The following is a 15,966-nucleotide window of genomic DNA, read 5'->3' on the forward strand; positions in this document are numbered from 1 at the left end:
TTGTCTGATGGTTAGGGAACTGTTGCTATCATTGTGTTGCTTGTCTGATGGTTAGGGAACTGTTGCTATCATTGTGTTGCTTGTCTGATGGTTAGGGAACTGTTGCTATCATTGTGTTGCTTGTCTGGTGGTTAGGGAACTGTTGATATCATTGTGTTGCTTGTCTGATGGTTAGGGAACTGTTGATCTGAATGTGATGCTTGTCTGATGGTTAGGGAACTGTTGATCTCAATGTGTTCCTTGTCTGATGGTTAGGGTACTGTTGCTATCATTGTGTTGCTTGTCTGATGGTTAGGGAACTGTTGCTATCATTGTGTTGCTTGTCTGATGGTTAGGGAACTGTTGCTATCATTGTGTTGCTTGTCTGATGGTTAGGGTACTGTTGATCTCAATGTGTAGCTTGTCTGATGGTTAGGGTACTGTTGATCTCAATGTGTTGCTTGTCTGATGGTTAGGCTACTGTTGATCTCAATGTGTAGCTTGTCTGATGGTTAGGTTACTGTTGAGCTCAATGTGTAGCTTGTCTGATGGTTAGGGAACTGTTGCTATCATTGTGTTGCTTGTCTGATGGTTAGGGAGCTGTTGCTATCATTGTGTTGCTTGTCTGATGGTTAGGGAGCTGTTGCTATCATTGTGTTGCTTGTCTGATGGTTAGGGAACTGTTGCTATCATTGTGTTGCTTGTCTGATGGTTAGGGAACTGTTGCTATCACTGTGTTGCTTGTCTGATGGTTAGGGAACTGTTGATCATTGTGTTGCTTGTCTGATGGTTAGGGAACTGTTGCTATCATTGTGTTGCTTGTCTGATGGTTAGGGAACTGTTGCTATCATTGTGTTGCTTGTCTGATGGTTAGGGTACTGTTGCTATCATTGTGTTGCTTGTCTGATGGTTAGGGTAATGTTGATCTCAATTTGTTGCTTGTCCGATGGTTAGGGTACTGTTGATCTCAATGTGTTGCTTGTCTGATGGTTAGGGAACTGTTGCTATCATTGTGTTGCTTGTCTGATGGTTAGGGAACTGTTGCTATCATTGTGTTGCTTGTCTGATGGTTAGGGTACTGTTGCTATCATTGTGTTGCTTGTCTGATGGTTAGGGAACTGTTGCTATCATTGTGTTGCTTGTCTGATGGTTAGGGTACTGTTGCTATCATTGTGTTGCTTGTCTGATGGTTAGGGTAATGTTGCTATCATTGTGTTGCTTTTCTGATGGTTAGGGTACTGTTGATCTCAATGTGTTGCTTGTCTGATGGTTAGGGTACTGTTGCTATCATTGTGTTGCTTGTCTGATGGTTAGGGAAATGTTGCTATCACTGTGTTGCTTGTCTGATGGTTAGGGTGCTGTTGCTATCATTGTGTTGCTTGTCTGATGGTTAGGGAACTGTTGATATCATTGTGTTGCTTGTCTGATGGTTAGGGAACTGTTGCTATCATTGTGTTGCTTGTCTGATGGTTAGGGAACTGTTGCTATCATTGTGTTGCTTGTCTGATGGTTAGGGAACTGTTGCTATCATTGTGTTGCTTGTCTGATGGTTAGGGTACTGTTGCTATCATTGTGTTGCTTGTCTGATGGTTAGGGAACTGTTGCTATCATTGTGTTGCTTGTCTGATGGTTAGGGAACTGTTGATCTCAATGTGTTGCTTGTCTGATGGTTAGGGTACTGTTGATCTCAATGTGTTGCTTGTCTGATGTTTAGGGTACTGTTGCTATCATTGTGTAGCTTGTCTGATGGTTAGGGAACTGTTGAGCTCAATGTGTAGCTTGTCTGATGGTTAGGGTACTGTTGCTATCATTGTGTTGCTTGTCTGATGGTTAGGGAACTGTTGCTATCATTGTCTTGCTTGTCTGATGGTTAGGGAACTGTTGCTATCATTGTCTTGCTTGTCTGATGGTTAGGGTACTGTTGCTATCATTGTCTTGCTTGTCTGATGGTTAGGGTACTGTTGCTATCATTGTCTTGCTTGTCTGATGGTTAGGGAACTGTTGCTATCATTGTGTTGCTTGTCTGATGGTTAGGGAACTGTTGCTATCATTGTGTTGCTTGTCTGATGGTTAGGAACTGTTGCTATCATTGTGTTGCTTGTCTGATGGTTATGGAACTGTTGCTATCATTGTGTTGCTTGTCTGATGGATAGGGAACTGTTGCTATCATTGTGTTGCTTGTCTGATGGTTAGGGAACTGTTGCTATCATTGTGTTGCTTGTCTGATGGTTAGGGAACTGTTGCTATCATTGTGTTGCTTGTCTGATGGATAGGGAACTGTTGCTATCATTGTGTTGCTTGTCTGATGGTTAGGGAACTGTTGCTATCATTGTGTTGCTTGTATGATGGTTAGGGAAGTGTTGATCTCAATGTGTTGCTTGTCTGATGGTTAGGGTACTGTTGAGCTCAATGTGTTGCTTGTCTGATGGTTAGGGTACTGTTGATCTCAATGTGTAGCTTGTCTGATGGTTAGGGTACTGTTGCTATCATTGTGTTGCTTGTCTGATGGTTAGGGAACTGTTGCTATCACTGTGTTGCTTGTCTGATGGTTAGGGAACTGTTGCTATCACTGTGTTGCTTGTCTGATGGTTAGGGAACTGTTGATATCATTGTGTTGCTTGTCTGATGGTTAGGGAACTGTTGAGCTCAATGTGTTGCTTGTCTGATGGTTAGGGAACTGTTGATATCATTGTGTTGCTTGTCTGATGGTTAGGGATCTGTTGAGCTCAATGTGTTGCTTGTCTGATGGTTAGGGAACTGTTGATATCATTGTGTTGCTTGTCTGATGGTTAGGGAACTGTTGATATCATTGTGTTGCTTGTCTGATGGTTAGGGTACTGTTGATATCATTGTGTTGCTTGTCTGATGGTTAGGGAACTGTTGATATCAATGTGTTGCTTGTCTGATGGTTAGGGAACTGTTGATATCATTGTGTTGCTTGTCTGATGGTTAGGTAGTAAGTGATTACTGTTGCACCCACTGTGTGATTATGCAATCAGCCTTCCAGGCAGGAATTTCAGCAGGGTATTAATTGTCTCACACACACACACCACACCACACCACTACACAAACACACACACACACACACACACACACACACACACACACACACACACACACACACACACACACACACACACACACACACACACACACACACACCAATACACACACACACACACACACACCAATATTCAGAGACACACACATATAGTTTTATGAGACCACACACACAGTGTTACTGTGCCAGCCTTCCTCAGTCTCTGACCCCATGTAACTTGTGTGTGTGACAGGTGCAAGTGACGATGCAGTGAGCTGTGCGGTGATGTTGGAGGTGCTCCACTCCCTGGCCAACCTCTCCACACCTCTACGACACGGGGTGGTGTTCCTTTTTAATGGAGCTGAGGAGAATGTGCTGCAGGTGAGAGAGACCCTGGAGGACAATAGTGAACACTGGACAGAGAGGGACACTGGGGGACACTATTGAACACTGGACAGAGAGGGACACTGGGGGACACTAGTGAACACTGGACAGAGAGAGACACTGGGGGACACTAGTGAACACTGGACAGAGGGACACTGGGGGACACTAGTGAACACTGGACAGGGGGACACTGGGGGACACTAGTGAACACTGGACAGAGGGACACTGGGGGACACTAGTGAACACTGGACAGAGAGGAACACTGGGGGACACTAGTGAACACTGGACATAGAGAGACACTGGGGGACACTAGTGAACACTGGACAGAGAGAGACACTGGAGACACCAGTGAACACTGGACAGAGAGGGACACTGGGCAACACTAGTGAACACTGGACAGAGAGGGATACTGGGCAACAATAGTGAACACTGGACAGAGAGAGACACTGGGGGACACTAGTGAACACTGGACAGAGAGGAACACTAGTGAACACTGGACAGAGGGACACTGGGGGACAGTAGTGAACACTGGACAGAGATAGACACTAGTGAACACTGGACAGAGAGAGACACTGGGGGACACCAGTGAACACTGGACAGAGAGAGACACTGGGGGACACTAGTGAACACTGGACTGGATGTTAGGAGGTCAACTAAGTTCACACAATCACATTTTGAGTGAACATACATTTTCAGCCAGAATCATAAATGCTATTCCTCTTGTGTAAGGGTTGCTTGTTCTTGTAAAATGATATTAAATGACATAATATGGAATGTGTAGTATATATATATATTTTTATACTCTTCTCCCCACCACCCCAGGCGAGTCATGGCTTCATCACTCAGCATCCCTGGGCCAAGCAGGTCCGAGCCTTCATCAACCTGGAGGCTGCAGGCGTGGGCGGCAAAGAGGTGGTGTTTCAGACAGGTAGGTGGAGACACACACACACACACACAGGTGGTAGGTGGAGGCAGCAAGGGTGGGGGGGACAAAGAATTGGTGTTTCAAAGAATTTGTGTTTTCTAAGTAGAAGGTGCCCCCTACACCACAGATCTAGGATCAGATTAGCCTACTCCCAAACCTAACCTTGACCAGGAGAATAAATAAAGTAGTATCTGATCCTAAATCTGTGGGGTAGGGGTTAGGGGCAACTTCTACCTACTCTGTGTTTTAGACCAGTGATTGGACCTGGATCCAGGCCAATGGGAACATATTTATTTAGGTGTCTGTGTCAGCAGCTGAACAAACCTTCCTGGCCCTCAGGGAACGGAATAGAGCGGTCATACAGGAACACCTGGCAGAATGCAAATGGCCCCCAGCAATGTCAGCTTGAGGAGAGAGAGGTGTGTCAGGAAAATCAATTCACTGGCTGCAGAAAGAAACTGGCTGCTGTTGTAAAATATCTTATGCTTGGAATTGACCCCAATTAGTCGACTGTTCGGTTGTTTGGTCGTTAGGCGATTTGTTTTAGTCGAGCAGTAACATATGTATATATATATAATCTCAGTGAACTAATCCATTGCGGAGGCCTAGAATAAAAGACAATTTATGCTTGATCTGAAAATGTGGTCAGTGGCTCCGTATGGAGTATGGGACGTAATTGCGGAGCCTCCAGAGACCAAATCGAGCTCTGTACCGCATCGCCATGCTCCTCCCAAATGTTATAACAATGTGGAGGGCTCTGTATAGCTCTGCATTGACCTGATTGGTTGACGGTAGGTGGGGGCGGTACATCCTGTAGAAAACACAAACTCACTTCAGCTTTGCACTGCTCAGCGAAGCACAAGAAGTGTGAATGCCCTGACTTCTGCAGAGGCAGTATCACCGTCAATGCAGACATCAGATTGACCATGTAGTACCCAGATGCACAATACCCTGCTCTCTCCAGAATGCGCTCTCTCCAGAATGCGCTCTCTCCAGAATGCGCTCTCTCCAGAATGCGCTCTCTCCAGATGGAGCTCTCTCCAGATGGAGCTCTCTCCAGATGGAGCTCTCTCCAGATGGAGCTCTCTCCAGATGGAGCTCTCTCCAGAATGCGCTCTCTCCAGAATGCGCTCTCTCCAGAATGCGCTCTCTCCAGAATGCGCTCTCTCCAGAATGCGCTCTCTCCAGGATGGAGCTCTCTCCAGAATGCGCTCTCTCCAGAATGCGCTCTCTCCAGAATGCGCTCTCTCCAGAATGCGCTCTCTCCAGAATGCGCTCTCTCCAGGATGGAGCTCTCTCCAGAATGCGCTCTCTCCAGAATGCGCTCTCTCCAGAATGCGCTCTCTCCAGAATGCGCTCTCTCCAGGATGGAGCTCTCTCCAGATGGAGCTCTCTCCAGATGGAGCTCTCTCCAGATGGAGCTCTCTCCAGATGGAGCTCTCTCCAGATGGAGCTCTCTCCAGATGGAGCTCTCTCCAGATGGAGCTCTCTCCAGAATGCGCTCTCTCCAGAATGCGCTCTCTCCAGGATGGAGCTCTCTCCAGGATGGAGCTCTCTCCAGAATGCGCTCTCTCCAGAATGCGCTCTCTCCAGAATGCGCTCTCTCCAGGATGGAGCTCTCTCCAGATGGAGCTCTCTCCAGATGGAGCTCTCTCCAGATGGAGCTCTCTCCAGATGGAGCTCTCTCCAGATGGAGCTCTCTCCAGATGGAGCTCTCTCCAGATGGAGCTCTCTCCAGAATGCGCTCTCTCCAGAATGCGCTCTCTCCAGGATGGAGCTCTCTCCAGAATGAGCCCTCTCCAGAATGCGCTCTCTCCAGAATGCGCTCTCTCCAGAATGCGCTCTCTCCAGAATGCGCTCTCTCCAGAATGCGCTCTCTCCAGAATGGAGCTCTCTCCAGAATGCGCTCTCTCCAGAATGCGCTGTCTCCAGAATGAGCTCTCTCCAGATGGAGCTCTCTCCAGAATGCGCTCTCTCCAGAATGCGCTCTCTCCAGAATGCGCTCTCTCCAGAATGCGCTCTCTCCAGAATGCGCTCTCTCCAGAATGCGCTCTCTCCAGAATGCGCTCTCTCCAGGATGGAGCTCTCTCCAGATGGAGCTCTCTCCAGATGGAGCTCTCTCCAGATGGAGCTCTCTCCAGATGGAGCTCTCTCCAGATGGAGCTCTCTCCAGATGGAGCTCTCTCCAGATGGAGCTCTCTCCAGATGGAGCTCTCTCCAGAATGCGCTCTCCAGAATGCGCTCTCTCCAGAATGCGCTCTCTCCAGGATGGAGCTCTCTCCAGATGGAGCTCTCTCCAGATGGAGCTCTCTCCAGATGGAGCTCTCTCCAGATGGAGCTCTCTCCAGATGGAGCTCTCTCCAGATGGAGCTCTCTCCAGATGGAGCTCTCTCCAGATGGAGCTCTCTCCAGATGGAGCTCTCTCCAGATGGAGCTCTCTCCAGAATGCGCGCTCTCCAGAATGCGCTGTCTCCAGAATGCGCTCTCTCCAGAATGCGCTCTCTCCAGAATGCGCTCTCTCCAGAATGCGCTCTCTCCAGAATGCGCTCTCTCCAGAATGCGCTCTCTCCAGAATGCGCTCTCTCCAGAATGCGCTCTCTCCAGGATGGAGCTCTCTCCAGATGGAGCTCTCTCCAGATGGAGCTCTCTCCAGATGGAGCTCTCTCCAGAATGCGCTCTCCAGAATGCGCTCTCTCCAGAATGCGCTCTCTCCAGGATGGAGCTCTCTCCAGATGGAGCTCTCTCCAGATGGAGCTCTCTCCAGATGGAGCTCTCTCCAGATGGAGCTCTCTCCAGATGGAGCTCTCTCCAGATGGAGCTCTCTCCAGATGGAGCTCTCTCCAGAATGCGCGCTCTCCAGAATGCGCTGTCTCCAGAATGCGCTCTCTCCAGAATGCGCTCTCTCCAGAATGCGCTCTCTCCAGAATGCGCTCTCTCCAGAATGCGCTCTCTCCAGAATGCGCTCTCTCCAGAATGCGCTCTCTCCAGAATGCGCTGTCTCCAGAATGCGCTCTCTCCAGAATGCGCTCTCTCCAGGATGGAGCTCTCTCCAGATGGAGCTCTCTCCAGATGGAGCTCTCTCCAGATGGAGCTCTCTCCAGATGGAGCTCTCTCCAGATGGAGCTCTCTCCAGATGGAGCTCTCTCCAGATGGAGCTCTCTCCAGAATGCGCTCTCTCCAGGATGGAGCTCTCTCCAGAATGCGCTCTCTCCAGAATGCGCTCTCTCCAGAATGCGCTCTCTCCAGAATGCGCTCTCTCCAGGATGGAGCTCTCTCCAGGATGGAGCTCTCTCCAGGATGGAGCTCTCTCCAGGATGGAGCTCTCTCCAGGATGGAGCTCTCTCCAGGATGGAGCTCTCTCCAGGATGGAGCTCTCTCCAGGATGGAGCTCTCTCCAGGATGGAGCTCTCTCCAGATGGAGCTCTCTCCAGATGGAGCTCTCTCCAGATGGAGCTCTCTCCAGATGGAGCTCTCTCCAGATGGAGCTCTCTCCAGATGGAGCTCTCTCCAGATGGAGCTCTCTCCAGATGGAGCTCTCTCCAGATGGAGCTCTCTCCAGATGGAGCTCTCTCCAGATGGAGCTCTCTCCAGATGGAGCTCTCTCCAGGATGGAGCTCTCTCCAGGATGGAGCTCTCTCCAGGATGGAGCTCTCTCCAGAATGGAGCTCTCTCCAGATGGAGCTCTCTCCAGATGGAGCTCTCTCCAGAATGCGCTCTCTCCAGATGGAGCTCTCTCCAGATGGAGCTCTCTCCAGAATGCGCTCTCTCCAGAATGCGCTCTCTCCAGAATGCGCTCTCTCCAGATGGAGCTCTCTCCAGAATGCGCTCTCTCCAGAATGCGCTCTCTCCAGAATGCGCTCTCTCCAGAATGCGCTCTCTCCAGAATGCGCTCTCTCCAGAATGCGCTCTCTCCAGATGGAGCTCTCTCCAGAATGCGCTCTCTCCAGAATGCCCTCTCTCCAGAATGCGCTCTCTCCAGATGGAGCTCTCTCCAGAATGCGCTCTCTCCAGAATGCGCTCTCTCCAGAATGCGCTCTCTCCAGATGGAGCTCTCTCCAGAATGCGCTCTCTCCAGATGGAGCTCTCTCCAGAATGCGCTCTCTCCAGAATGCGCTCTCTCCAGAATGCGCTCTCTCCAGAATGCGCTCTCTCCAGAATGCGCTCTCTCCAGAATGCGCTCTCTCCAGGATGGAGCTCTCTCCAGGATGGAGCTCTCTCCAGATGGAGCTCTCTCCAGATGGAGCTCTCTCCAGATGGAGCTCTCTCCAGATGGAGCTCTCTCCAGATGGAGCTCTCTCCAGATGGAGCTCTCTCCAGATGGAGCTCTCTCCAGATGGAGCTCTCTCCAGATGGAGCTCTCTCCAGGATGGAGCTCTCTCCAGAATGCGCTCTCTCCAGAATGCGCTCTCTCCAGAATGCGCTCTCTCCAGAATGCGCTCTCTCCAGGATGGAGCTCTCTCCAGAATGCGCTCTCTCCAGAATGCGCTCTCTCCAGAATGCGCTCTCTCCAGATGGAGCTCTCTCCAGATGGAGCTCTCTCCAGATGGAGCTCTCTCCAGAATGCGCTCTCTCCAGAATGCGCTCTCTCCAGAATGCGCTCTCTCCAGAATGCGCTCTCTCCAGAAAGCGCTCTCTCCTGCCATTTGTGCACATTCATTGTTTCATGACTTCATTGTGTGAATGTTTTGCGTTTGATTGTTAGTGTCTATCAATTCCCCATTACATATATAACCACTAGTACCTTTACCATTAATTCCTATAATTTCTCATTTACAATGTTTGTTACTTTGTTTATGGTAATTTATTTCAATGCATTGAATATTATTATTCCAGTCTTTTACCATTCTCATTGTCTGGGTGGGCATGTTGTTTGCTGAGCGCACAACCTATGCTACACTTGTGAGAAACAAGTTTTGGTTTATTTCATTGCATTTACGAGTTTTGTTAGTTTAGTCATAGTCTTTTGTTTGGAGTGCTCCTGCGCAAATGTAGGCATGTAAATGTGCCCATTTGGGGATCTGATAGTATTTCTGATTGGCTTAACGCACAACCACTAATGAGCTGTGGAGCTTCCTAAAGTAATGTTTTCTTCACCTCAAACAGCAAACAAAGTCTGTTTTTACATCCATTGAGAATGACAATAGTTCCTCAATGTACTTGAACAATCTTTCCAGGCCTCTCCCTTTCGATAACAACTCAGCGTGAAAGGGAAAAATGCTATGCTTTAATCCAGTGGAAACATCATAAAATAGGCCTGACTGATTACTTCTCATCAGGGCTTGACTTGGACTGAAATAGGTTCCGGTCCTCATTTTGGGTTCTGGTACTGTTTATATTTAGGTGCAGGAGCTCCTCAACACTTCCGAGCTACTATTCTATAAGAGGAACAGGAGCTCAAGCAGTAGAACATGTGAGGTGTCGGTACTCAGCTCTGGTGAGCTCCTGCCCAAGTCAAACACTGCTTCTTATGCAAATAGCCTACAGCTGTGTCTGTCCTGAGCTCACTGGTGTGGAGAAACTCTGAGGGCCCAGAGTATTTTATACAATGTTGCAGGTTAGCTAGCTCAAGCTTCAGGCCAGACCCAAGTTAATAGTTGATACAATGTTTCAAGTTGGTTGCAGACAGGACATGTGTAGCCAATGTGATTTATAGGATATTTATATTAAAATCTGGATGTTTTTATTTGTTGCCTTTATGTAGGCTATTTTTATATAATTAGCAAAGGCAATAGAAGTAACTTTTTAGGTTTGTATAATTTTCATTTAGATTTGGATATAATTTTGATTAACCACATGGTTTTGAAATAGGAAGATGTTATTATAAATTAAATATAACTGTTTCACGAAAAATGTGTATATGAAAACCATAACTGGCAGATCAGTAGAAATGGTAAGATAAATTGGCATTCCACATGAGAAAGGTTGCTGACTCTTCGTGTTGCCTTTTATCGGCTACTTCAGGAGAGTAATGGCAGAATCTGTGAAAGCCAGCAGGAGGAAGATGGTCGGGTTAAAGTTGTTTTCTTCCTCTAGATCTCTGACTCCCTCTTGAGTCATTTGTGTGTTATTTCATCAAACAGTGAGTTTAAAGCATCAGACAAGCTCAATGCATATAGTTGATTTTATTAAAACACATATGGTGTGTCTATATATCGAAAAATACACGTTAAAAAAGAACAGACTACTTTCGATCTACCAAGATTTTCTTTAGTCGGGGACTGCCCTAATCCTTTAAAGCAGCCTTTCTTAAAGTATGGGTCGCACCCATAGTGGGTCGCGGACCTGTTAATAGTGCATCGCGAAGTGTCATAGTTAATGTATAATTATTTAATGAATTACTGGAATTGATTTGTTCAAGTGCAACTGTGCTCACTGTTCAATGCGATCTCTGTTTAGCAGCTGTATCTCAGCTCAGTTTGGCAGCTGTATCTCAGCTCTGTTTGGCAGCTGTATCTCAGCTCAGTTTGGCAGCTGTATCTCAGCTCTGTTTAGCAGCTGTATCTCAGCTCAGTTTGGCAGCTGTATCTCAGCTCTGTTTGGCAGCTGTATCTCAGCTCTGTTTAGCAGCTGTATCTCAGCTCTGTTTGGCAGCTGTATCTCAGATCTGTTTGGCAGCTGTATCTCAGATCTGTTTGGCAGCTGTATCTCAGCTCTGTTTAGCAGCTGTATCTCAGCTCTGTTTGGCAGCTGTATCTCAGCTCTGTTTAGCAGCTGTATCTCAGCTCTGTTTGGCAGCTGTATCTCAGCTCTGTTTGGCAGCTGTATCTCAGCTCTGTTTGGCAGCTGTATCTCAGATCTGTTTGGCAGCTGTATCTCAGATCTGTTTGGCAGCTGTATCTCAGATCTGTTTGGCAGCTGTATCTCAGATCTGTTTGGCAGCTGTATCTCAGCTCAGTTTGGCAGCTGTAAATCAGCTCTGTTTGGCAGCTGTATCTCAGCTCTGTTTGGCAGCTGTATCTCAGCTCTGTTTGGCAGCTGTATCTCAGCTCTGTTTGGCAGCTGTATCTCAGCTCTGTTTGGCAGCTGTATCTCAGCTCTGTTTGGCAGCTGTATCTCAGCTCTGTTTGGCAGCTGTATCTCAGCTCTGTTTGGCAGCTGTATCTCAGCTCTGTTTGGCAGCTGTATCTCAGCTCTGTTTGGCAGCTGTATCTCAGCTCTGTTTGGCAGCTGTATCTCAGCTCTGTTTGGCAGCTGTATCTCAGCTCTGTTTGGCAGCTGTATCTCAGCTCTGTTTGGCAGCTGTATCTCAGCTCTGTTTGGCAGCTGTATCTCAGCTCTGTTTGGCAGCTGTATCTCAGCTCTGTTTGGCAGCTGTATCTCAGCTCTGTTTGGCAGCTGTATCTCAGCTCTGTTTGGCAGCTGTATCTCAGCTCTGTTTGGCAGCTGTATCTCAGCTCTGTTTGGCAGCTGTATCTCAGCTCTGTTTGGCAGCTGTATCTCAGCTCTGTTTGGCAGCTGTATCTCAGCTCTGTTTGGCAGCTGTATCTCAGCTCTGTTTGGCAGCTGTATCTCAGCTCTGTTTGGCAGCTGTATCTCAGCTCTGTTTGGCAGCTGTATCTCAGCTCTGTTTGGCAGCTGTATCTCAGCTCTGTTTGGCAGCTGTATCTCAGCTCTGTTTGGCAGCTGTATCTCAGCTCTGTTTGGCAGCTGTATCTCAGATCTGTTTGGCAGCTGTATCTCAGATCTGTTTAGCAGCTGCACAAGTGGGAGGAAGATGCGTGTGCTTCGTCGTTCACCAGATCTTTTTCCTGCAGTTTTCTTGAAGATCACTCCGCGACCCACCCGCTGCAGCTCTGTCGTTCAGCAGCAGATAATGTGCTGTCAGCCACTGACTTGTCATCCCCACTCTCAATCACTCACCGCTGTCATCAAATGGACTCAAACTAGCCACAAGTTCTGACTGAGCTCAATCGTCATGAAACGCAAATACAGCGATGAGTTTCTCTCTCTTGGTTTTGTACAAACTTTGAGAAATAACGAGTATCACCCGTAATGTGTTTTGTGCAGAATTAGTTGAATGGTATCAAATACATTGTTTCCATTGTTTCCAGGTGTTTGATGCCATTCCGTTCTCTCCGTTCCAGCCATTATTATGAACCTTCCTCCCCTCAGCAGCCTCCTGTGGTTCTGTTATACATCTGTGCGATGTGATCAGGCAGTTTTTTTCCCAGTTCAGAATGAAAATGATTTATGGTATTTCAACAGCTACAGTTCCAACCTTGACAGATAAGAGTGTTTTTAATGGGTAAAATAAACATGAATATATATTTATATGGGTATTTCATTGTTATTTGTTTTTGTCTATATTGCATTTGTTTTAGGCATAACGGCAATGAAATGTACCAATATTTACGTATAGTTGCATATTTTTCTAAGCTTGGGACCCAGGAAAACACAGAATTTCTCATTTGGGTCCCAGGCTGAAAACGTTTAAGAACCCCTGCTTTAAAGGGTGGACTCTATGTACAAGTTTAAAGTGATGGTTTCACATCTTTTACAAGTCCCTCCTGTCTTGGCTCTCCTTCATTGACACACACACACACACACACACACAGGTCCTGAGAACCCCTGGTTGGTCCAGGCCTATGTCCATGCTGCCAAACATCCCTTTGCCTCGGTGGTGGGACAGGAAGTCTTCCAGAGCGGTGTGATCCCATCTGACACGGACTTCCGCATCTACAGGGATTTTGGAAACATTCCAGGTAAAACTTCTGCCTTCTTCGATCTCCGCTCTGCTGCCATGTCTACTGGCAGACTAGCCGACTGCCTATCCGACTGCCTTCACTTTATTTAATGGTTGTCTGAGTTCATCCTTTAGTGTGTTTCTCATTAGCCTCTAGATGAACAGTTCATTTCCATTCCCCCTAGCTGAGCATTGTTAATCTCACTGACCTGACCCTCTTGTCCCTCTCTCTGTGTCTCTGTAGGAATTGATTTGGCCTTCATTGAGAACGGTTTCCTCTACCACACCAAGTACGACACATCCGACAGAATACTGACTGACTCCATCCAGAGGGCAGGTAAGTTCTATGGGCCCCATAGCGGTGCTTTCTCTGTTATGAACAGAGAATGTTGTCTGTGTGTGGGAAGAGGGCTGTTTCTCCATCTCCAATTTGAGGCTGGAGGTGATGCATGTCTCTCTGGGAGTCTGAGGAGACTTCTACCATGGTGTTTGGCTAGCTCAGCTCAGGTCCTTGTTGGTGGGGGTTAAGCAAGAGGAAGTGGGCTATGCCTTCTTCCCGGGGTGAACCAAGCATGTCACTGCAGCACCACACTCTGCTGGCTCACGTGGCGATGTGCCAGACGCTGAGGTGAACAGAGCTGTGTCCTGGACGGTCACTAACGCCCGCCCCCAGATCAGACCAGACAGGCAAGCTATACCTCCCTCCATCAACTTCACTCCGTCTCTCCACGTGCCAATGCTCAGCTCAGGCCAGACGGGCAATCTACACCTCCATAACCTTCTCTTCTTCTCTCCTCTTTGTGCTCCCTGGCTCGGCTCAGCTCAGGCCGCCAGACAGATCTGCTGTAGGCTTGGCTCGGCTCAGGCCGCCAGACAGATCTGCTGTAGGCTCGGCTCAGGCCGCCAGACAGACAGATCTGCTGTAGGCTCGGCTCAGCTCAGACGGAGACAAAACACTACTTACCTCATTATCACCAATGGAGTTCACTCACTCAAATCATGGTGCCAATACTTTCATAGACACCGTCCACTTACTGTTAACACACTGTGATGTGCAACATGATTCTATTTGTTATAATACAGCTTTAATGGCAGCAAGAGTCAATAGTTTTACATATGACTCCAAACAACCGGACAATCAGACTTTAGTACAGACAGACAACCTCTTTCTATTCCTCAGAGCCCACCTCAGATGAGCACTCAGACACATTACAGTGTGTTTTACCCTCTGTTTGCTCCCTCCCTCCTTCCCTCTCTCCCTCCCTCCTTCCCTCTCTCTCTCCATATCTCATTTATCAATGACAGCTCTACTGTACCGTAGGCTGTAGCTCACAACCTAGTCCTCAACGCAGCTAGGTAGCCCCTCTCTGCTCCCTACTCTCACTCCACATTTCATCCATTAATGAAAATGACTGCTCAAACAAGCACTTAGCTCCCTGGTAGTGTAAACACAATCTGCTGTAGGCTGTAGCACACCTCACATTGCTCAACCTCTACCAACGGTCACTCTCCTCTAACCTTCACGCCAAGGTAGCTTAAACACCCTTCACTGTCTGTAGCACACATACTGCCCAACCAAGCACTCTACTCTAACCTCTAACTACCAGGTAGAATAAACACCACATACTGCTCAACCAAGCACTCTACTCTAACCACCAGGTAGAATAAACACCACATACTGCTCAACCAAGCACTCTACTCTAACCTCTAACCCCCAGGTAGAATAAACACCACATACTGCTCAACCAAGCACTCTACTCTAACCTCTAACTACCAGGTAGAATAAACATGTCCACACATAAACAGTAGTGGGGGAAATAGAAATAGAAGCAGCCCATCAAGGCAGTCATGAAATATTACTATCTTGAGGAGCTATTTTGAACAACACAGCAGTCTAACCCAGTATGGTGGAGAAAAAAACAGATAAGGAAGGAAGGAAGGTGAGAGAGTATATCTTAAAGCAGGGTTCCCTAACTGGCGCCCCGCACGATTTATTTGGCTCCCCAAGTTTTCTGAGCAGTTTTTTATTGTTGGACATAAGACTGTAAAAACACCGGCAAATGAACTCCAAGTGATTTTAATTTTGGAAATGTCTCCCAAAGTATTCCCACGCATAAGAGATTCTGTATATGTGATTGTTTACAAATGTAAGCATAATTCTCCTAACCTGCTGCGTTAATTCTCCTAACCTGCTACGTTAAAGCACTTCAGTTTTGAAGTGGCGCGAAAAGAGTATTTCCCCATATCTTAGAAGGTATTGGTCTGTCCACTACCACCATGATAAATGGACCAGGATCTGCTCTGTAATTCATCTTTATCCTCACATCTGGTCCAAAACTATATTCATGCTCTCACTTCTGGTTGTAATCTGGTCTAAAACTATATTCATGCTCTCACTTCTGGTTGTAATCTGGTCCAAAACTATATTCATGCTCTCACTTCTGGTTGTAATCTGGTCCAAAACTATATTCATGCTCTCATTTCTGGTTGTAATCTGGTCCAAAACTATATTCATGCTCTCACTTCTGGTTGTAATCTGGTCCAAAACTATATTCATGCTCTCACTTCTGGTTGTAATCTGGTCTAAAACTAGATGCATGCTCTCACTTCTGGTTGTAATCTGATCCAAAACTATATTCATGCTCTCACTTCTGGTTGTAATCTGGTCCAAAACTATATTCATGCTCTCACTTCTGGTTGTAATCTGGTCCAAAACTATATTCATGCTCTCACTTCTGGTTGTAATCTGGTCTAAAACTATATTCATACTCTCACTTCTGGTTGTAATCTGGTCCAAAACTATATTCATGCTCTCACTTCTGGTTGTAATCTGGTCTAAAACTATATTCATACTCTCACTTCTGGTTGTAATCTGGTCCAAAACTATATTCATACTCTCACTTCTGGTTGTAATCTGGTCCAAAACTATATTCATGCTCTCACTTCTGGTTGTAA

General features: G+C 47.1%; 1 protein-coding gene across 1 annotated transcript in view; it reads left to right on the forward strand.

Moving 5' to 3' along the window:
- The window catches only part of LOC129810810 (endoplasmic reticulum metallopeptidase 1-like), a 74,566-nt gene that overhangs the window by 10,245 nt on the left and 48,355 nt on the right, over positions 1-15,966 (forward strand). The window contains exons 3-6 of the mRNA XM_055861721.1: positions 3,273-3,400; positions 4,226-4,331; positions 12,884-13,030; positions 13,256-13,348. Coding sequence (XP_055717696.1) covers positions 3,273-3,400; positions 4,226-4,331; positions 12,884-13,030; positions 13,256-13,348 — 474 coding nt within the window. The remainder of the gene's footprint in view (positions 1-3,272; positions 3,401-4,225; positions 4,332-12,883; positions 13,031-13,255; positions 13,349-15,966) is intronic.

The sequence above is a fragment of the Salvelinus fontinalis genome, chromosome 2, assembly GCF_029448725.1.
Source record: "Salvelinus fontinalis isolate EN_2023a chromosome 2, ASM2944872v1, whole genome shotgun sequence".
Classification (NCBI taxonomy): Eukaryota; Metazoa; Chordata; class Actinopteri; order Salmoniformes; family Salmonidae; genus Salvelinus; species Salvelinus fontinalis.